This window comes from Macaca nemestrina, chromosome 10 (assembly GCF_043159975.1).
Source record: "Macaca nemestrina isolate mMacNem1 chromosome 10, mMacNem.hap1, whole genome shotgun sequence".
Lineage (NCBI taxonomy): Eukaryota > Metazoa > Chordata > Mammalia > Primates > Cercopithecidae > Macaca > Macaca nemestrina.
In genome coordinates, this window is record NC_092134.1 from 32,152,690 (window position 1) to 32,174,883 (window position 22,194).

General features: G+C 39.6%; 1 protein-coding gene across 8 annotated transcripts in view; it reads right to left on the bottom strand.

Annotated features, from left to right (window-relative positions):
- LOC105493844 (anoctamin 4) overlaps positions 1–22,194 on the bottom strand; it is a 380,690-nt gene that overhangs the window by 132,016 nt on the left and 226,480 nt on the right. For 5 of the 8 annotated variants that reach the window (XM_011761778.2, XM_071071254.1, XM_011761784.3 and 2 more), the window contains 2 exons: positions 12,108–12,208; positions 8,648–8,692 (listed from right to left, as the gene is read on the bottom strand). In XM_011761778.2, the coding sequence (XP_011760080.2) occupies positions 8,648–8,692; positions 12,108–12,208 (146 nt within the window). Of the gene's footprint in view, positions 1–8,647; positions 8,790–12,107; positions 12,209–22,194 lie in introns of those variants that run through there. The other 3 variants (XM_011761789.2, XM_011761790.2, XM_071071253.1) reach the window with 3 other exon arrangements.

The following is a 22,194-nucleotide window of genomic DNA, read 5'->3' on the forward strand; positions in this document are numbered from 1 at the left end:
CAGGAGGGATGTGGCAGAAGGAGAATCAGAGAGATTCAAAGTTTGAGAAACACTTGACCTACTGTTGCTGGCTTTGAAGATGAAAAGAGCTACGAGGAAAGGAATGCAGGCAGCCTCTAGAAGCTGAGAAAGACTTTCAGCCAATAAAGAAATGAATGGAGATCTCAGTCCTCTGATTACATGAACTGAACTGTGCCAGCAACCTAAATGAACCCAGAAGCAGATTTTCCCCAGAGCCTCCAGATAAGAGCCCAGGTGACAAAAATCTTGATTGCAGCCTTCGGAAACCCCGAGCAGACAAACCAGTTGAGCCTCCCCTCCCTGACCTCTGACTTACAGAATTGTGAGCTAATACATTTGTGTTGTCTTATGCTGTTAAATTTGTGGCAATGCGTTATGATGGCAATAGGAAATGAATACACCTCTTAAAACACTCTTGGTCTGATCCTCTCCTCAAGACCTGGCAACAGCTAGCCAGGCTCCCACAGTCAAGGCTGCCATTCCACGTGCTGTTCTCACCTCCCAGTTAGGTGGCTCTGGGAACAAGAATCTATCTCTCTGTGGCAGGATAGTGAGTAAGTGCTCCCCCAGTCTGCTCTTCCACAAACACATTCCTGTCTCCAAACTTTGCCACACTCAGACTTCACTTAGGGCCCCCTTCAGTCACGCAAGACAGAAGCACATAGTGCAAAAGCCACTAGGCTGGAAAGCATAAGACTCAAGTTGGACTCTTGATTCTGCAGTCATACCTCAGTGTGACCTGGGACAAGCCTTTTCTCCTCACGTAACCTTAGTGCTCTCATCTCTAAAATGACGATCAGCCAGATATTCTTTAGATACTACATGTTGTTGGTGATTTGGGTGATAATATCCTGATTATGTCACTTATGTGATTAATTCAAACTTGAATTAATGATAACCTTTAGTATACAATGTTAGGTAACCTCTAGTGTACAATGATAGATAACCTTCAGTATACAATGATGGACTTTGGAGTCAGTTGGAAGCTGATAATTCACATTCCAGTTTTATAGACCTTGGTGAGCAAGTAATTAAACCTCTATGAGCCAACAGAATCCATAGAATAAGGCAATGGTAAAGATTAAACATGATCATGGATATCAAGTGCTTACACAATGCCTTGGATGACCAAAGGGCTCGAATGAGTGATAGTTTCTAGGATGAAGAAAATTATGGTGACAATAATGATGAACTTTTACATAGATTGCTCTTTTCCCAATAGAAGTTCAAAATCTGTAATTCTCCCTTGTAGACTGAGGTCTGTGTTCCCACCTAATAATCATCCCTAAATAGTTAACCCTGAAATTTACTTAGATATTTTAAAGTCTGGAAACCAACTAACCAGAAAGCACCCCATTTGTCTCTTCAGTATAGGAGTGGACTTTAGTATAGACTTTACTTAATGAAGCCTCCACCAATAGGGAATAGAAAAGAGAAAACATTGGCTATTGGCTTAATGATTTAGCATTGATTTTGGTTGGGTACGTTGTCACTTTGTTCCATTTTTGCCATTTACTGAGCAAAAGCCCTCTTACAGACTACACAGGCAAATCAACAAGGGGAAATGGATCAGACACTTGGGCATTTCTGGCCTTAACTTGTCAAGTTAACGTCTGGACTACGGGGTGAGTTATTTCTATAGAAAGCTGTTCTGATGGTAAGTTCAGGTTTCCCTCTTGCTGATTCATGATAAGTGAGATCCCGGGTACCTGGGAAGAGCTGACAACGCAGTATAAGCAAATGGGTGTAGACTTGCCACCTCTGCAATGACTTCCCAAGTTTGGTCTTGGGAAGGTTCTACTTGATCTCTTTGACCCTCAGTTCCCTCAGCTCTAAAGGGGAGATAATCCTACCCAACTTAGGAGAAGTGATGATGAAGGAAAAAGCCACATATGTGCAAAGGATCTTGCTCACAACATGCTAACCTGTCAGGCGACCTTTATAAACTGCCTACAATGTACAGAGTGCCAACCTGCATGCTGTGGGCATACCCTGAGGAAGTAGAAGAAAGGCCATTTCCCTTGAGCCACTAATAACCCAGGAGGGAATGTACACTAATGATAACCTAATCAGACTGAATTAAATGAAGCAGGCCTACTTTGAAGACACCTCCTTTTCCCCAGTAAAGAATATTATAATAATAGCATTATGTTTCTAACAGATCACATTATCAGCGACGATATGCCTAGAGGGAACCTACAGATGAGCTTTCTTTCCTTTTCTCTCTCTTTTCTTTCTTCCTTTTCCTTTTCCTTTCCTTTTTCTTCCTCCCTTCTTCCCTCCCTCCCTCTCTCTTTTCTTTCTTTCTCTCTCTTTCTTTCTTTCTTTCTCTTTTTCTTCTTTCTTTCAGTGGCACACAGCTCTACATTCAGTAAATGACACCCTCTTGGAATGATAATAGACAGCAGAAGGCATGTATTTCTTTTTCATTTTCTTAGAGCCAAGTGTCCAGATTTACAACGCTCTACCTGGATAGGATTTAGAAATCTTAGAAAGCTAATGTTATTCTTTTAGGTCACAGGACTACTATTTGGAGCATAGCCTAAATACCTTATAGAAGACTCCAAAGGCTTTGGAACATTTACATGTATTAGTTTTTTAAAACGAGGATGAAAATACAAAAGCATTTTGTCCTTTTGCCTATATGCTCATCTGATAAGTTGTGACTGCATTGAATGTATAATGCAATAGGGTCCAGCATTCACCCTCTCAAGCCTCACCCAGGATCAAGTCAGGCAGAATGCATATGGGGGGTAGAGGGAAGGAGTAGTAATGATACTCCAGCTACAAGCCACCCATAACAATCAGATTTGTTACTTTGTAATCATATCTTCCACAGACTATATTTGTAATATTTTGTGAAGGCAAAAAAAGGGCAGCCAAAAGATGATAAATTCCTCGTTTTTATTGGATAGTCAATTTATAATGGCTATAAGCCTGTCCAAAGATAAGAGTGAAAGCAGCATTTAATAGACCAAGTACATGGATAAAAAGAGCATTAACTCCAAAAATACAGGTCTGAACTACATGAGTGTGCTTTATGAGAGTCAAGTGATTTTTTAAAATAAGGATATTTATGAAAAAAGTGCTTTATTTCTCTGTCTGCTCAGAAACCTTGGAGATATTAATTCATTTATTCTTAGGAAATAGGTTTGTTTCAGAGATGCTTTCATGGATTAATAAAATTCAATATCACTTATATAAATGAAACTACAAGCTAACTTAAATATCCATATTTCATATGACAGGGGAATTTTAGGATACTGGAGGTCAGTGTTTCATTATTGATGTACTACTAGATGGCAAGTTGTATATATGGTCTTTAATTTAGAATATCAGAGCTGGCTACAAAGAAAAAGACACTCTCTATCATCTAAATCAGTCTGTTCCAACATGAAATGAAGAGTTAAGGTAGATGCAACATTTTCTGACAACATGGATTTTAAAATGTACACCATACCCTGGGCTTCAGAAAGTCACACATCCCAGTGATATCAGACTTAATTCTATGTGGTATGCAATGAAGCCTATTTTGAGAGGCCATTTTGAAGCAAGTACCTTCACTGGGATTTCTTTTTCCTTTAGCTTGGCCCAAAGTCTTCCAGTACCTTCCAATGCCTAAATTCTTCTGCAGTTGTGATTTGCGCACTAGAAGTAGCATCAATGCTTTCAGGCCAAAGACTAGTATTTTGTAAGCTGTTCCTTCAGCTTTAGAAAGAAGGATTTCTCAAGCTCTCATTCACTCAAAACTTCTCCTCTGCACACATGGAGAGTATGTGATGGGCCATAAGGTCATAGTCTCCTCTGCTTTCCTCCTCTTGGCTCCTGTTTTAAATCCTGTCCCCTCTTTCTCCTTCCTCTACCATGAAACTTATCAAAGTAGCAGCAAACCCTCCTTGCCTCTGATTCATCCAGCCCTCGTCCTTCCTCCACTGGCTGTAATTTGTTTTCCATTATCCTCCACTCTGTAGTGATGGTTCTCAACATGTGGTCCAGGATCAGTAACATCACCGTAGGTGTCACTTAGGATCTTGATGGAAGTGCAAATTATCGAGCCCCACCTCAGACCTACTGAATCAGAAACCCTGGGGATGGGCCCAGTGATCTGTGTTTTTTAAAAGCCCTCCAAATGATCCTGACACACGTTGGAGAATCACCACTCCATGGAGACTGCTGTCATGGAGATTACTGAAATTTCTAAATATCCGGAATTGATTCTCATCTCTGATTGATCATCAGAAGCTGAAGCACAGCCCTCCTTGTGTAATCTCATTGCCGGTGCCTTTGACACTACCCTCTCTTCATTCTCCTTCTACTTCCTAATTGTTCTTTTTCATTTTCCTCAGGTGTCCCCCCCATTCCATCAATGCAGATTTTTCAAAGGAATTGCCACAGGCCCTCTTCTCTTAACTCTTTACCTCTCGTCCAGGGAAATTCCATACGCTCCCCTGGCTAAGGTCATGGTTTCTATGCCGTTTACTCCCACACTGGATTCTCCAGCATTACCACTCTCTTCAGCTGCTTTGCCATCAATTCCAAAGGACTTTAGGACACAAACACCTCAAAAATCTACTGTGACTTATAATACAGAATTAATTTTAAAAAGTCAACTTCCTCACCACACTTGTATCTCCTCTCGATTTCTAGTCTTCTTTTACCTCCACAATATTTTCCCTAGCCCTTAGGTGTAAGAACTTCATTCTCCTCAACTCTGAATTTCCAAATAGCTGCTAAGTGCCAAGCCCTTTTGCCTATATTTCACAACCTTTCTCACATGCTTTGCCTTTTTGCTCTGTAGATTATTTTTATCTATCCAGGGGGCAGAACTCCAATCAAAGAGTGAAAGTTAAAGAGACAGAGATTATAGCTTATTATAAGGAAGAATTTTATAACAGTCACAGCTGCCCACAGATGGGCTAGGGAGTTTACTGTCTCCAGAAAAGCAGAAGTTTAAGTGTCTGATGAGTGGTTGGACTTGATGGCATTTAATATCCCATAAAACTTTGAGATTCTATAGTTCCTTTTATCACTCTTTTCTTTTAAGCCCTCATTGTTCATCCCCCCGCCATCCTTGTTTGAGCAAATGTTTTCATCCCAAGGCTGTGTCTGACGCTTGAGGCAGACCTGGTTTTTCTATGATTCTTTTCTTTGTGATTTCCTCTCTCCCTACTCCAATTCTTACACACTCATGTGGAGATTCATTTGTTCACTCACTCCATCTACTATGTGCTTGGTGCTGGAAATACAGAATTGAATGAGTCATCCTTGTCTTCAAATATCACCCAGGTAGGGAGCTAGACACGTACATCATAGATAACAGCACAGGGTGATGAGGCCATAGGATCCCAATGGAAAAGCAGAAAAGAGATCATTTGACCTGGGCAAAGGCAAAAATATGGACTGAGTTTTGAGGACTGAGTAGACACCACCTTGGTGAACAATAAAGTAAAGGATCTTCCAGAAGGACCACTATATGCAAAAGCACATAAACCCACGTGAGCATAACATGTATTTGGAAATGATGAGTAAGTAGTTCAATATGGATGGAGCAAAGAGTGGTAGGAGGGAAGAGATGGGTGAGGATAGTTTATAAAGGGCTGTAATTAAGCTAAGGCTGTTAACCTTATTGTGATCACTCTATGGTGGCCACCAAGTGACATAAATCAGATTTGCTACTTAGGAGATGAACAGAAGAGAGTTTGGAAGTGGTCAGAAAAGAGGCAGGAAGATAAACTGATGTTTAGGCAAGAGGTGATGGAAGCTCAGCTAAGTCAATGGCAGTGGGAAGGAAGAGTAATATATGGACTTTTAGAAATATTCATCTGCACCTGCAGAATTTGAGAGACTGATTAGATGAGGGAGCAAAACATCCAAAATGACCCTTAGGTTTTTTTTTTTTAATTACATTTTTAGAGATGGGGTCTCACCATGTTGCCCAGGCTAGGCTTGAACCTCTTGGCTCAAGTGGTCCTCCTGCCTCAGACTCCCAAGTATCTGGGACTACAGGTGTGTGCCACCACACCTGGACCCTTAGGTTTTAAATTAGGTGACTGTGTGGGAAGTAGAGCCAATGCCTGTATAGAGAATATAAATGGAGAAAATGACTACTTGGCAGATAAAATCAGAACAGAGTTAGTGGACTAGTTGCTAGAGGACAGAAGAAAGGAGAGACTTAGAAATGGATAAAAAATTCAGAAGCACAAAGTAAAGAATAGAAGAATACCCTTATATCTTTGCATAAGGATCTCCTTCTAAATATTACATGTAATAATTACTAATAGATACTATTCATGCACATCAACTACATACTAGGCACTAAACCTCACATAAACCATACAGGGTAGAAATTAATATCGCTTTATAAACATAAAAAACTCAGGCTCAGAGAAGTGAAGGAACTTGCCCAAAGTCATCCAGTGCCATTATAGGTTTTATGATCCCAATGTGCTCTGTTTTACATATACTGATTTAGATGACTTGGCAAATCCAGACAAGAATAAGACCTCTTCCCACCCTACATTCTTTTTAGAATCTAGAATATATTTCACTGAACAGATTGAAACAATATCACATACAAACTTGATATTTCCACTTGGCCATCAAAGTTGGGAGAAACATCTCTTCACCTTGCTGTTTCCTTCAGGTTTTCTTTGATTTTGGTTTTTGTTTTCCCCTCTCATAGTCAGTTAAATCCTTAATTTAATGGCAAGATAGAGCTTGGCCTATTATACAGACCAATGGTTTCCAAAACATGATCCCATGACCAGCAGCATTAGCTGAAGCTGGGAATTTGTTAGAAGTGAAAATTCTCTATCCCCACTGTAGATCTACTAAACAAGAAACTCTGGGGCTGAGGCCTAGAAATCTGTGCCTAAACAAAGCTGCTAGGTGATTCCGATGCTGGCTGGAGTTTGAGAACTATTAATACAGGCTAAACTGTTGTACCAGGATTTTATAGTGACAAGGATTTTAATGTGACAAGGGAGCAATCTAAATCATGGTGAATCCAAATGCCATGTCAACTGTGTAATGAAAGAAGAACTGCCAATAAGCTTGCTCGCAGGTAATTTTTGAGGAACGATATTTTCATTTCTTTGGAGGTCAGTTCTCACACTGTACTTCACTGAGTGCACATGCATTTGAGAAAATCCATCAAAATGTATCAACTACTCTTTTGTTTATCACACAACATAGCATATAAAGAGAGGGAACCTGAGTTCTAAATTTCATAGAGTTTAACTAACTAGGATTTTCAGAGAAATTTACTAGTTTCCCAGTTTAACCATCAGCGCAGTTCAGGGTGAATGAAAACATAAGATCAATTAAGATTTTGGAATTAGATTCTCCAATGATCACAACAGAATCAAATTAAAGAACATCATCATTGATGCATTCCCCTTCTCCCTAGCTCCTCAAAAAACAACAAGGAAAAACAAGCTTTGGGAGGATACAAAGTATAGTAAATGCAATCTTCATCTGGTGGGATTTTTGGTTTTTTTTTTTTTTTGGCAGAAAAGAGGGTAGGAAGGGCACCTGAGTGAGGCTATACATCTGCATATGTTATTAACAAAATATTACTAACATAGGAGGACCCCGCTCATGAAGTCAAGTAGCCAGCAGCTAAGGATGACTATCTGCACTTCAAGCTTTCAAATTACTTATAGTGGAGGGAGGAATTTTTGTAGAAAAAAATAACATTTGCCAGGCACGGTGGCTCACCCTGTAATCTCAGAACTTCAGGAGGCCGAGGCGGGCGGATCACCTGAGGTCAGGAGTTTGAGATCAGCCTAGCCAACATGGTGAAACCCTGTCTCTACTAAAAATACAAAAATTAGCTGGGCGTGCTAGTAGGTTCCTGTGATCCCAGCTACTCAAGAGGCTGAGGTAGGAGAATTGCTTGAACCCAGGAGACAGAGGTTGCAGTTAGCTGAGATCTGCACTCCAGTTTGGGTGACAGAGAAAGACAAAAAAGAAAAGAAAGAAAGAAAGAGAGAGAGAGAGAAGGAGAGAGAGAGGAAGGAAGGAAGGAAGGAAGGAAGGAAGGAAGGAAGGAAGGAAGGAAGGAAGGAAAGAAGGAAGGAAGGAAGGAAGGAAGGAAGGAAGGAAGGAAGGAAGGAAGGAAGGAAGGAAGGAAGGAAGGAAATCTATGCCAAATTTGTTGGGATTTTTGATAAGTTATCTAATAGAATGGGCTAAAAAGAGGGGGTGAAGGATAAAAGACTGATCATTGGGTACAGTACACAGTGCTCAGGTGATCGGTGCACCAAAATTTCAGAAATCACCACTAAAGAAGTTATCCATGTAACCAAAATCCACCTGTTTCCCAAAAACTATTGAAAATTTTTTTAAAAAGAGAATGGGCTAAAAAGCAATAGCCCCAGCACACTTGCAGATGAATGGCATCCTCCCAAGTGGGGAGAAGTTACAGGGAAAACTTCGAGAGGGATGTTTTCATCTTTTTTTTTTTCCCAGGCTAATCAGACACAGCTGATTTTAAAATGTGCATAGCAGCCAGCTTTCTCATGTGACACAGGCTCATTTTCCCCAGCTTATAGCTCCTTGTCATTGTTGAAGCACACGGGCCAACAGAAAGACAAACACCGTCAGGACACAGCGTGCTACTAACCTGCTCATGAACTTGTAACGGCGGGGCAGGTAATAGATTTTTCTCCTGGAAGAACAGCAAAAATGAAGCCAGTCGAGAAGAAAACCCATCGTCAGTTACAGTTTGAACTAGCAAGGAAGGAAAGGAGATTGAAGATAGAAGCCTGTAAGAGGTGAAGAAGAAAAAACTAAAAAGAGATTAACAGTGAGAAATACAGTGGGAACACAGGGCATGCGTTTTTGAGTCATGAAATCTTATGCAACAGTTTCCATTGGTATTTCTTCCTCTACCCATTACCATAATTTTTTTTTTAAGTGGTTGCTCCTCGCCTGCAAAGCATGTGCAGTATGATAATTTGGAGTAATTGGTATTTGCACAGCTTCAGCTGAAGTCAGCTTTCTTCCCCAGGAAAATGCAAGGATGGATCAGAGGACAACATACATAATTTAACGGGCATGCTATTATATTAACTAATATTTATATAGCACTTTAAGCTTACACATGATACTTCTCTCATGGTATAGACATATATATATATATATATATATATTTCACAACCAGTGTGGGAAGGACACTCACTTGTCAGCATTAACACCCAGCTGTACATAACCACACTGGGGCACACTGGCTGACCACTGGCCCTGGTTGTAGGTGAATTAAATAGGTAAAATCAAGGAATTCTGGAAACTTTAAAAAAATCAGACTTATTCTGTCAGATTGCTATATATCTACCTTTAAAGAATGTTAAAAATGAAAATTCTTGGTGTAGTTTGAATGGACAGTACATGAATTAGATTCTTTATTAAAATGCAACCTCCCTTTCCATTATTTCAGGCTTCAACTGAAGCTGAATGGAATAATAATGAAACAGGTGCTTTTTATGTATATCCTGAACTGTTACTGAACTCTTTCACTTCTGTAAATGGTAAGTTTATGTACCACCAATTTTTTTTGCATATTCGTGAAAGCTTTAAAACATAGGCAAAACTATAGAGACAATAAAAAGATCAGTGGTTGCCAGTGGGAGAAGGAATGTAGGTGAAACACAGGAGACTTTTAGGGCAGTGCAGCTATTCTGTACGATCCTGCAATGGTGGATACATGATATGCCTTTGTCAAAACCCACAGAACCACGCGCACATAGAGTCAACCCTAAAGTAAACTATGGACTTTAGTTAATAATAATTTTTCAATACTGGTCCACCAATTTTAACAAAAATACCACACTAATGCAAGATGTTAATAATAAAGAAACTGTAGGCTGGGGGAGAAGGGGACACTATACTATACTATATTGTATACTATATTGGAACACTAGTATCTTCTCAATTTTCTATAAACCTAAAAAATTCTCTAAAAAGTAAAGTCTGTTAAAAAAAACCCATGGACATATAGGTATTTAGAAGCAAGTTTTACTGTAATTTCTCATAAGAAACCTATTCCTATATTTCCTTTTAAACATTATAGGGATAAAAATCCATGGAGACTAAACCTGGGATTCAGAAGTACCGTCTACACAAAATTATGAAGATTCTTTGGGCATTTAAATTCAGCCAAAATGATGTTTGTACATTTTGTTGAAATGATGTAGTGGGAGAATTCCTCCTTTGGAAATGCATGTATCTCCTTAGACTAGAGTTATTTGTCTGAAACTATGGACACAATAATAGCAAAAGTTTTAAATCCATCAGGTTGCAACAAGTAAAGCCAAGCTTAGTAGGTAAAACCACATTAATATTAATGAGGTCAGTAAGTGTCACACATTAACAATATTTTCTTCTAAAATCATCATGCAAGAATTCCGATATCTAAAAAGATTATTGTTCACGTTCTTTTTCATTTCATTGTATGGTTCACATTCTCTCAAGTGCTGCTTGGAGGCAGCACATTTCTGCTCTGCAGTAGGCATGCAGAAGTTATTCATGATGTGGCCAGGCCCTTCAGATATAAAATTCTTTGCAGGTAGTAAGAGAATTTGCTTTGCATTAACATTGCTCAAGTTTCTATAATCTCCCTGGGTTCTTTGTTACAGACATGTGTTCTGGCAGAAGGTTTTATGAGATTTATTTATACCGGAGAGGGGTGTGTAAATTTCTATCTAGACATATTTTGTAGGGTTTTCTTTCTTTCTCTTTTGGTTCTTAGGTATGATACGGTATTAATCTACATTAGATACTTATTATATCATTGATAAATATTTGGTTTTAATTGCTAGAGTATAAAAATTTTCAGTGGAATCTAAACTGACATTCCTTATCTCTCCCTAGTGGATATATACATATATATACACACACACACACACACACATATATTATATATATATATGTATTCCTTTTTTTAACCCTTAAATTCTCAGATTTTCTTTTTAGCAGTTAAATACAAAAATAAATCATAAGATCAGAACTAAATTTATTATGCATTTTGAGAATTTTGCCTCCAGGAAAACAGATGCTAGAAATCCCAGCCTCTATTTTGACTAGGTATTAGGATATACAGGCCAATAAACAAAGAAGACAAGATGCACTGGGGAGATGTATTACAAGCCTGTGAATGGAAATTGCCCTTCTCTAAATGTGTCCCTAACCCTTCTCTCTGTCTCTATAAATGTTCTTTGTCTCCACAACTTTCCACAGCTCATTAAGAGACAGACTGTAGAGCTGGTACCAATTTGCCTCATTTCTGCCACCTAATGTGGTCTTACTGGCAAATTGCAAACCAAAAGTACGTCATTCTTTGAGTCCCTTCAGAACTGCCCTTGGGACTACATCCATCCATCCACCTTTTTAGACCCACATATCTTGGCATTTCCAATTTCAGTTTTAATATGTTATTTCTATATAGCAAATGCAGATCACTTTTCCATAATCCATAGGGAAAATAAAAATATTCATTGTGAAATGAAGGTAAATTATAAATTAATCCTTTTAAATAACTAAGGAATATAAACAAAGTATTTTCTATTCCCCTTGGAACAAATATCAATATTTGTGTTTGCACAGTATTTATGACTTTAAAAAGTTTGTTTTTTTTTTTTAAAGAAGATCACATTGTCACGAAATTTCTTGCACTTGTTTCTAGAGAAATACATTTTAATGTTTTTCTGGAAGGGAATGGTCAGTAAAGAACATAAAAATATGGCCCTGTGCAACTGCTGCCTGTGGTCTGGCTGTTCAAAGCAGCAGTATACAGGACTTCTAAAAATGGCACTTTGGAAATATAAATGCCACTTGGAAAATGCTTCTTTATTGCAGGCACTGGAAATATCTACCTGCTAAGAACTGAATTAGCCAGACTTTTTCACAAAAAGCCATGAAATCATTATTGGCCATAAACGCTTATTTGCATATCCTAAACATTTGAAAGAGTCCCTCCTCTAATGGCCTTCCCATCTGCATTTCAGTTTTATTTGTTCTGAGAGAGGAGAACATTAGATTTACAGTGAAGCAGCAGAGAGAGTGGAATAAAATACATTTCCACCTACCTGAAAGGCATTCTTACATTCATTTGTTCTGCATATCTTCCAAGGACTTCCCATGGGGCATGCAACTTCACAAAGATAATGTCACTATTTATTAGAGAGGACTGAAACAGAAAAAAGAAACTAAATTGAAAAGTATATTCAAGGCTCCCACAGTTTAAGTTGAGTTGGAACTTAGAATGCATGGACCTGGACAGAGATTACGATTTGGGGCATTCCTCAGCAATAGGCCAGACCCTTCCAAGTGCACGTATTCATTTAACAAACATCCCACTGTATGTGTGGCACTCATGCCAGCTGGAGACCCAGCTGCAAACAAGAGAGGTATGAATAACATTTACATTCTACAAAAATGTTAAAGAAGATAGGCAAAAACAAGTTGAAAAGGAAGGATACGCCAGGCGTGGTGGCTCACGCCTGTAATCCCAGCACTTTGGGAGGCCGAGGCAGATCACCTGAGGTCAGGAGTTTGAGACCAACCTGGACAACATGGTGAAACTCCGTCTCCACTAAAAATACAAAAATTAGCTAGGCATGGTGGCAGATGCCTGTAATCCCAGCTACTGGGGAGGCTGAGGCGGGAGAATCGCTTGAACCCGAAAGGCAGAGGTTGCAGTGAGCCAAGGTCACGCCACTGCACTCCAACCTGGGCAACAAGAGCGAGACTCTGTTGAAAGAAAGAAAGAAAGAAAAGAGAGAGAGAGGGAGACAAGGAAGGAAGGAAGGAAGGAAGGAAGGAAGGAAGGAAGGAAGGAAGGAAGGAAGGAAGGAAGGAAGGAAGGAAGGGAGACTCAGATAATAATGAGTGTTCTGAAGAAGGAAGGATAAGCTCAGATAATAATGAGTGTTCTGAAGATAGAGTAATGAGAGAAACAGTTATGGGAGGGGCTACATACTCATTTGGACAAGGGGTTGAGGAAAGTCTTCTCTGTGGAGGTGACATGTGAGCTGAGACCTAAGGAGGAGAAGGCACCAGCTGGGGAAAGAGCACAGCATGAGCGCTCTGGGTGCAAAGGCCCTGAGCTGGGAAGCTGCCTGGTATATTGAGGGAGAGAAAGGAGAGCAGAGGGGCTGAGGTGTTTTAAGGAGGGAAGAGTGGCATCAGAAGAGGCGGAGAAGGTGAGCAGAAGATAGAACGTGCAGCGGACTTTATTCTAGGAACACTGGGAAACCACTTTGATTTAGGTTGTCAAAGATCACTGTGGTTGTTTCATGGAGAATAAATGATAAGGGAGAAGAAGGAATGTTCTCAGTCATCCAGGCAAAAGCAAAAGTTGATGGTGGAGATGAAGCAAGCCAAAAGATGTGAGACTGCAATCTGGGTGGGTGCCTGGCAAAGCTTTTTCAAAGAGCTGTGTTCTTTGGTCAAAGACCTTTGCCTGCTTTGGGGCTTTTTATCAACCTAGAACGTAGGGAAGTAAAACTAGGACTTCACACCCCGATAACTATCCAACAGATTTTGGTCTATGCCTCTGGCCAAAAGGACATGAAAAACCAATTAGGAGATTTCTCTTTGGAAGTCACTTTCCACAAGGAGGGGTCAGTTGTAGAAGGAAAGTGAGAAAATAGGAGCCAAACCAGTTTAAATTAGTAAAGTGGCCAATTACTAATCCCCATCTGTCTCATATAGGGTTGATCTGGACTGCATGGCATTTAAGTTTTTATAGTTTAGGAATGTTGACAAATATGTTAGGACTTTGTGCTTTGTGGCTAGACTTTCCTTATACTAGTATTGCATAACAATCCTTTGTTGGTTCTTGTTGTTGTTGTTGTTTTTGCACAACTGACAAAAATAGAAGCTCAACTTTTTCCTCTAGCTGGGGTAAATGTGCACTATGGGAAATTGTTTTGAAATTGCAGATGGATGTAAAGTTGTAATTCATTTATCATACTTTAATTCAGAGTCTTTTTGACCTGAATTATAAACATTCAAGGGTTATAAATATTATACGTGTATAAACCCATCAAGATATTATGAAAATCAAACTGGCATCAACTGCAATGTTCTCAGAGACTGGTGTGATGCTGAATTTCCCAAGGGTAGGAAGGCCAGGGCCCATCAGTAGTGGCAGGCACTCTCTAATATTGGTCTGAAAAGTCTAACTTTCTGGCAGTTCAGGCTGAAATGAGGTTTTACCTTCTGGCTTGAGACAAGAGTGCCCTGAGTATAACCCTCCTGATAACAAGGAATATTTCTGTTATTCATAGTTGAATCCTTTGGGCCTAGCACAGTGCTTGGCACGGAGGTACCACACACCCAATGTTTGTCTAATCCATGAACATGATTAGTGAAATGTGGGCAGCTAGACCTGGCCCAGGTGAATACTGGATTCCTGTGAAGCAGGTAGTGACTGTCAATGAAGTGACTCTTACAGTGAACACTGCAGGTTACTGCAAATGAGGTGCCTGTCCAGGGAGTGGACAAACCAGTAACAACCGAAAATGTGATGGCCAAATGCTTTGTCTCTTTGTAAAAACTGCTTTCCTCTGTTCAGTAACCTATTACGGTCAGTCCTCCTGGCACAGCTGTTTAGATCGGGGTATGTAAATGAGCTCACAGGCTGTGATGCCCATACAGAACATACAGAAACATCACACACACACACAGTCAGTCCCGCCCCATTTCATGCCTGTGGATGCAATGATGCCTTGGGGATCTGAGATGGTCTCACAGCTTTTCAGCTGAGCATTTGTTGGACTTTAGAAAAGATTGCTGCTTCCTTTTCAATACATAGTACAGTTTTCCAAGTTATAATGCAGAAGAAAGACTGTATTTCCTAAAAATAGTTCTTTTTCTTTATATGAAGATATACTTCAGATCTGGGAAGGCTTTGTGGCTTCCTAAGTTGGAAATTTTAATCATGATAATGGGATTTCTTTATATTCACTTAGCTTTCCTTTAAGGTTCTATATTCACTCATCTTCCTATGAGAGAGTAAAATTGTGCAACACAGAGGACTCTATATGGAAATGTGATTGATTCACTGAATTAAACAAATGATTTAGAGCAGAATATAGTGCTTAGAGATTACTCTCTCCATAGATTTACTGTAATTGTTAGGATTTACAGAAAATAAACAATCTAGTGGGAAAATAATCATTTGAAGATCTCTCATAAATTTATGGAAACATTAAAAATATATTAAAATATTCCACTCAGAGAACAACTTAAATACCACATTTCTATATGTAGAAAAGCTAAGTTCATTATCTGAATACATACTGAATCAACTAAAATTCTGATGTGGGATCTCAACCATTTTCTGCATAAAAGGATAGCTATTTTGATTTATTCAGCCTGATAAAAATCACTTATTATTTAACTAATAACAATAACAACCTCATTTTATTTATTTATTTATTTATTTATTTTTCATGCTTTGCAATTGTCAAAGCACATTCACACATTACCCCATCTTATTCCCATATGAACCTTGTGAGAGTGGTTTTCCTTCAGTTTCTTAGAGGAGGAGAAAGAGAGGTGACAAGTGGCTCACCCACAGCCAAATAAATGTTTACCCCAGACAGAGCTGATTCCATACCTTCACCTCTTAACTTGCTTTTGAATTATACCTGACAACTTCTGAAGTTTAAATAAATAATGGCTTTGCAAATGCATTTAAGATGCATAGAATCTGGATTGTTGCTTTATCAGTTTATATGAATTTGTCTTAAAAGAATTTCATATTTTAGAAAACAAAGCAACAAAAACAAAGAGGCTTTCCTTCATGTAAAGCAAAATTAAGTTACCAATGAACTGAGATTTTATTTGGGGCTATTAAAAATTGTTTTGATTATCTCGAGAAAAAAACATTACCTGAATTCTCTTGAATAGCAAAGAATATGAGTTCTCTCTCTCTCTCTCTCTCTCTCTCTCTCTCTCTCTCTGTGTGTGTGTATGTGTATGTGTGTGTGTGTGTCCTTTTGTCCTTTTTACATACTTAAGGGAAAATATAGTGTATGGGGCTTATTATTCATATTCAGCTTTCCAAGGAAAAACTGAGACGGCATTACCTACTGCTTGTTACTGAATGCCTTCTGAACTTCAGTCCCGAGAAATAAATGGGAAACAGATGATTGCTAATTATATGGCCCATAAATCACTCTTTTCTCTACTGCCAAATGATTACACTGCTGTTTCTAGATAGGTCTTTCCTTATTATTAAGTATTCTTTGCCATATAAATCCAAGTGCACAAGAGCCCAAGTGAAAAGAAATGAAAATGATTTTTACGAAACATAGCGTTGTTTCATTAATATACTGCAATACAAATTCCTGGGAATAAAACCTTGGGGAGAGAAAAATTACCACTTAGAGAAGTTTGGAAAAATATTCTTAGAAAAATGACTGAAAAAATTAGCGAATATCATGGGAAATTACCTGGAGTAAAAAGAGATGAGATTCACACAAAAAATTCTTCCTTTTTTTTTCTTTTATTCAGCAAGAACATACTGAAAACCTTCGATTTACTAAATTTTGGTCCATGCCTTGGTATGTAACAGTCATGGTCCTTGCAACAGTAAGGCAGGAGAAATGGCATGCCACTATCTAATCCAAGCAGTCCATCTCTCAAAGAGGTGTGTATGTATATATATGTATGTGTGTATGTGTGTGTATACACACACATCTCCACATCTCATGATTCCTGATGCCATTTGTTGAGAAGAGGAAATAGAGGCAGACCATGTTTGGGCATGGAGGATGGGGGTACAGAGGTAGATCATAAACTCAGTTTTGGAAAAGTTAAGTTTGACATGCCCAGGAGATATAGCGTGGGTAGTTAGACAAATGAGTCTGGAGCTCAGGGTAGAAGTCTGGGCCAGGGATACAAAGTAAGTGTGTCCAGGATAAACATTATATTTAAAGGACTGGTAGAGGTCACTATGGGAGTATAGGTACAAGGCCATGTGGGCATCTGTGCCTCAGAGGTTAGCAATTCGGACTGTGAGGTTGGACTTCACATATTTATATTCATTTGTCTACCTCTTACCAGCCCTGAGATCTTGAACAAGCTATTTAACTTCTCTGTGCCTCAGTTTGTTCAAATGTAAAATAGGAAATGATAGCAATACATATCTTATTGAATTGTATTAAATGGCATAATGCCGTTAAGGTGCTCATAGTAAATCTAAAAATATGCTTGTTATTATCTCCAAGAGGGGCCACACCATATTGGTGGTGAAAAGAACACAGCATTTCTACTCACTCAAATTATAACCTGAGAAGGCAATAAACAAGAAACCAGTATATTGGAAGGATTTATCAGTCTTTGATTACAAGCCCCAACCACCAGAAATCCTGAGATCCAAGCACCCAATTCCTGTCTTTTGTCCCTTAGTATCTTCAGGGTTTCCTGCAGGTTCCTCTATGACATTCATTCAACAACATCCAAAAATGTTCATTAAGTGACTACTCTGTGTCAGAGACTCTTCTAGGTGCTAGATATGCCACAGTAGATAGAATTTACAATCTAGAGTGGGAGACAGACATCGAACAACAAATAAGCATGATTTAAAATTATGAAAAGTATTTTAAAAGGAAAAGAATATAGTTCTGTGGGAGAGAGGAACTGGAGGCACCTGATTAAGATTTGTTGGTTGATCTGTGACTAGGTGACATTTAGCCTAAAATCTGAAAGATGAGATGGTGTTAGGCATGGAAAGAGTCAAGTGAGAAGTATTCCAACCAGAAGAAACAGCAAGAACAAAGGTCCAGAGGTTGTTCTGGGAACGGGAAGGCTGGGGTGATTGGACATTGTAAAGTGTGAGGTGGATAGAGTTACCTAAAATAGGGTTAGAGAAGAGGGCTGGGAATAGACCATGCCAGGCCAGGTACAATGTGGTAAGAAGTTTGGATTTATTTTCTAAGGCCAATAGGAAGCCACTAATGAGTTGCAGGCAGGCATCACTTGTTTCCCAAAGTGTGTGCTGCATGTTTTGTAGAGAATGGTCCGAAGGAAGCACAGGAGTGGGAAGTTCAATAAGAAAGTTATTCTAGTAGCCAGGTGAGACAAGATGGTGGTTAGAACCAGAAGAAAAGGAGAAACAGATGGTCTTGAGATCTAGTGGAGGTAGGTTTGAAAGAACTTGGGATTGAACAAATAAGGAGGGTGAAAAAAAATCCAGTGCCTAGAATGATGCAGAGGTTATTTTGCCTGGGGAACTGGACAGATGGTAGTACTCTTACCTGCAGTGAAGGGCTGGAGCCATCCAGTTTGTCCTAAAGTTGTATAGATGACAATGCACCCGTAAATCATGGTGGTCTTTGCAGATAACCATGAATCCCACTGTGTGAATTGTAACTTAACATTCACTCACACATCCACTCATCTATTCTGCAAATCTTTACTGACGGCCTATGATGTGCCAGGGCCTGTCCTAGGTGCTGGGAAGACAGCTGTGAACAAAACAGACCAAATCCCTGCTCTTGAGGAACTCAAGTTCTGCTGGGGAGACAGACCCTCAGTAAATAGATGTGTAATACTTCTGATGATGTGCTTTGAAGAAAAATAAAGAGGGTAAGAAAATAGAAAGTAATGGTAGGAAGGAGATGCTATTTTAGATAGAGCGGTGTGGACAAGCCTTTTGATAAGGTGACATTCGAACAGAGACCTGAAAAAAGTACTGAGGGAGGCTGTTCTATTACACAGGGAGAGAGCATTCCAGACAGTGAGAAGAGTAAAAGACAAAGACCCTGAGGCATAAATAGGCTTGACGTTTCAATTTACTGAGCGTGAAGGATCCAATCAGGTTAGCCACTTGCATCTGCTCTGTATCCCCTTAGGTAACTACCTGGGCATTGCTTTCTCATAACTATACTGTTACGAGGACAAAGCAAAACTCTAAAATTCTGGGGCTAGGAGGAGACATTAATTGCTAATTGGAAACTCAGAGAAGCCTCTTGAATTAAAAAAATCATAGTGAATGCAAATGAATAGTAATGGTAGAGACGGAAGCAGCTACATAGTGCCACTACACGTTAGGTGGTATTTTAGAGCTTTTGCCTACATTAAATCATTCAATTTTCACAGCAACCCTATGCAGTAGGTATTACTATTATTCTAATTTATTGCAAATGAGGAACTAAAGCACAAAGAAGTCTGGTACCTTGGCTAAGTTTACTCAAGTAAGGAATGGAGCCTAGTTCTCACCAATGCAGTCTGGCTTCAGAACTGCTGTTTCACAAGCAGAAAGCTGAGAGGCTCACACAAATATATTTGCTCATGAACTCAATTCCACTGTAATGTTATTTTTTGAAGAAATGCTTAATTATATATTACAGTCGATGTGCAATGCATACAGTTGGCTCTCACATCCTAAAATTAATGTAAGGCCAGTAGTAAGAGCAAATTTCAAGCCTGGTTCTGCCATCTGTGCATTACTCCATTCACAAGCCTCAGTTTCTTCATTTGTAAAATGAGGAAAATAATACCTGCCTTTCAGCGTCGTTCTGAAGCTGTTATGGTTGTATAGTACTGGTTCAATAAGTGAGAATTTCCTTCTTCCACCCACAGGTACTGAAAGCTTGGTGGACATCTGGGTAACCCCCCAATAGCTGATGCTAGAATTCCTTGATGTATCTGGAATCTAGCCTGTGAAACTGGTGGATAAATGTACACTCCTCGAGGGTTAAAGGGCTCAAAGTAATTGCTAAGCAACTTCAACTTCTCTCAGTGGGGGCTATCATCTAACCAGCTGTGTAGCACTGGGCAAATGACTTGTACTTTTATGAGCTCCAGTTTTCTCTAAAAAATGAGGGCATGTGTCTCTATAAAGAAATTTTTTTTGCATCTGTTATTCTTTTCCCTTAGGGACACACTGAAATTTGTGAGTGTAGTTTACAAATGCTCTTCAGCTGATTCGGATGCAATTTCCTCTCTGCAACACATACACACACACAGACACACACACACACACAGTGCCCTGGTGGAGAGAATCCTCTTGAAGTACTATATGTTCCCAAATAATTATAATATTCATTCCCTGAAGGTGACATTAGTAACAGCAACAAGAAATAGGTGTGTGTGAAATTGTCCCCCTTAGAAGACCTTTAAATGGACGTCTCTAAGGACTTCATCCAGGCTCTAGTCTCATTCTACCTGTCCTCCCTGGATGATCTCATCCCTCCTAATGGCTTTAGATGTCACCTATCAGCTGATATCTCCAACACTCATATCTTTGGCCCACACTTCTCTTCTGAACTCCAGATCAGTGTAGCCAATGGTCAGTGTGGCACCTGGTACCTCATGTCTCACTGGCAGATCAGACACATCAATGTCTACAATGGATCTGCTTCACTGGCAAAACTGCTCTTCTTCTCAGTGTCCCCACATCAGGAAATGGCACAACCATCCTTTTAGTGGCTCAAGTCCAGGAGCCATCTTTAACTTCTTTTTCCCTTATGTCATATCCAACAAATCACCAAGTCTTATTGATTCTACCTTTTAAACTTCTCTTTGATCTACACACTTCTCTGCATCTCTACTGCCACCACCCTCCTTTAAACAACCATCATCTGTCTTCTCGAATACTGCAACAGCCTCATGGCGGGGCTCCTTCCATTCCAGCCTGGATTGGCCTGAATGCATTAGATGAGTCCTTAGGAGAGGGTCTCGAGGTCAGAGAGATTATCCTGCTCGCTCTGAAGAAATAAGCCGCTGTGTTGTGAAAGGGTCTCTGAGGGGCCTCTAGAAGCTGAGAACCGTTCCTGGCTGAAGGTCAACAAGAAAATGAAGACCTCAGACCTACAACCACAAGGAAAACTAAATTCTGCCAATAACCATGTGAGAGAACCTTGAGCTCCAGAAAAGAATGCAACCTGGTGGACACCCTGGGGTGGCCTTGGAGGGATCCTGATTAGAGGTCATGGTTGAGCTGTACCCAGACTCCTGACCCACAGAGACTGTGGGAGCATAAACATAGATTGCTCGAAGCCTCGAAGTTTGAAGTAATCTCTTCAGCCGTGATATAAAACTAATGCAGATCATATTCCAACTAATGAATGCTATAATTATAGATTTCATTGCTGCCTCTGTGAGACTGTACACTTCTTCACAGTTGTATTCCCAGCACCCAGCATGTTACTGAGCACATGGTCATTGAGAATGAATGCTTCCTAAATGAATTTATGAACATCTTGCGATCCAGACTACGAGTAGCTTTCTCACATTATTGATTACCTTGTTAAAACACTATTATCAGGCAGAAAAAAATTCATCTTCTTACCACCACAGAGTTTCAATGTGGCTAAATTTATGAGAAACTCGAAGAAACCCTCCTCTAGGCCACAATTAGATGTTCAGTTCTGAAGGGCTGAGCACAAATCTTCACACATTTCATTACAGGTTCTCTGTGTTGCCATAAAGTGAATCCCCTCATGCAACATACTCTTTGTTACTTCGCACCAACCCTGGTGATCCCCATGTCAGGTCTGAGAAACTTACTTCATCAGGGTATCTGAGGAAAATCAATGTTTAGTGTAGCTGTCAGGATGGGCTAAGTTATGTTGCAGCAACTAATAACCCCCAAATATCAGTGACATTGAACAGCAGAGCTGTACTGTCAGTACAGTAGGCACCTGGTGCCATTAAACACTTAAAATACAACTAGTTCAAATTGAGATGTGCTGACTGTGGAAAGTACACACCAGATTTTGAAGACTTAGCATATATACAAAAAAGAATGTAAAATATCTCAATAATTCCTATGTTGATTACATGTTTAAATGATATCTTAGATCTGTTGGATAAGTAAAACTATTATTAAATTCATCTGTCTATTTTTACCTTTTATATGTGGCTCCTAGAATTTTCTATCGGCTAGTGCCATGATAAAGATTTACTCCTTGTTCATGCTACATGTCCACTGCAGGGCAGCTCATTGTAGTGATTTAGTGGTTCATGCTGATAGTCACCCAGGGGGAAGGCAGAGCTCAGAGGGCCTCATAAGCATGCGTACCACTTCTGTGCCCAGCCCATTGAGCAGAAGTAGTCATATGGCCACATCTATCCACAAGACCACTGGAAGCCAGAGTATATCTGATACATATTGCTAATTAATACACACTGATGTAGAAGACCTTCTTTCATCAC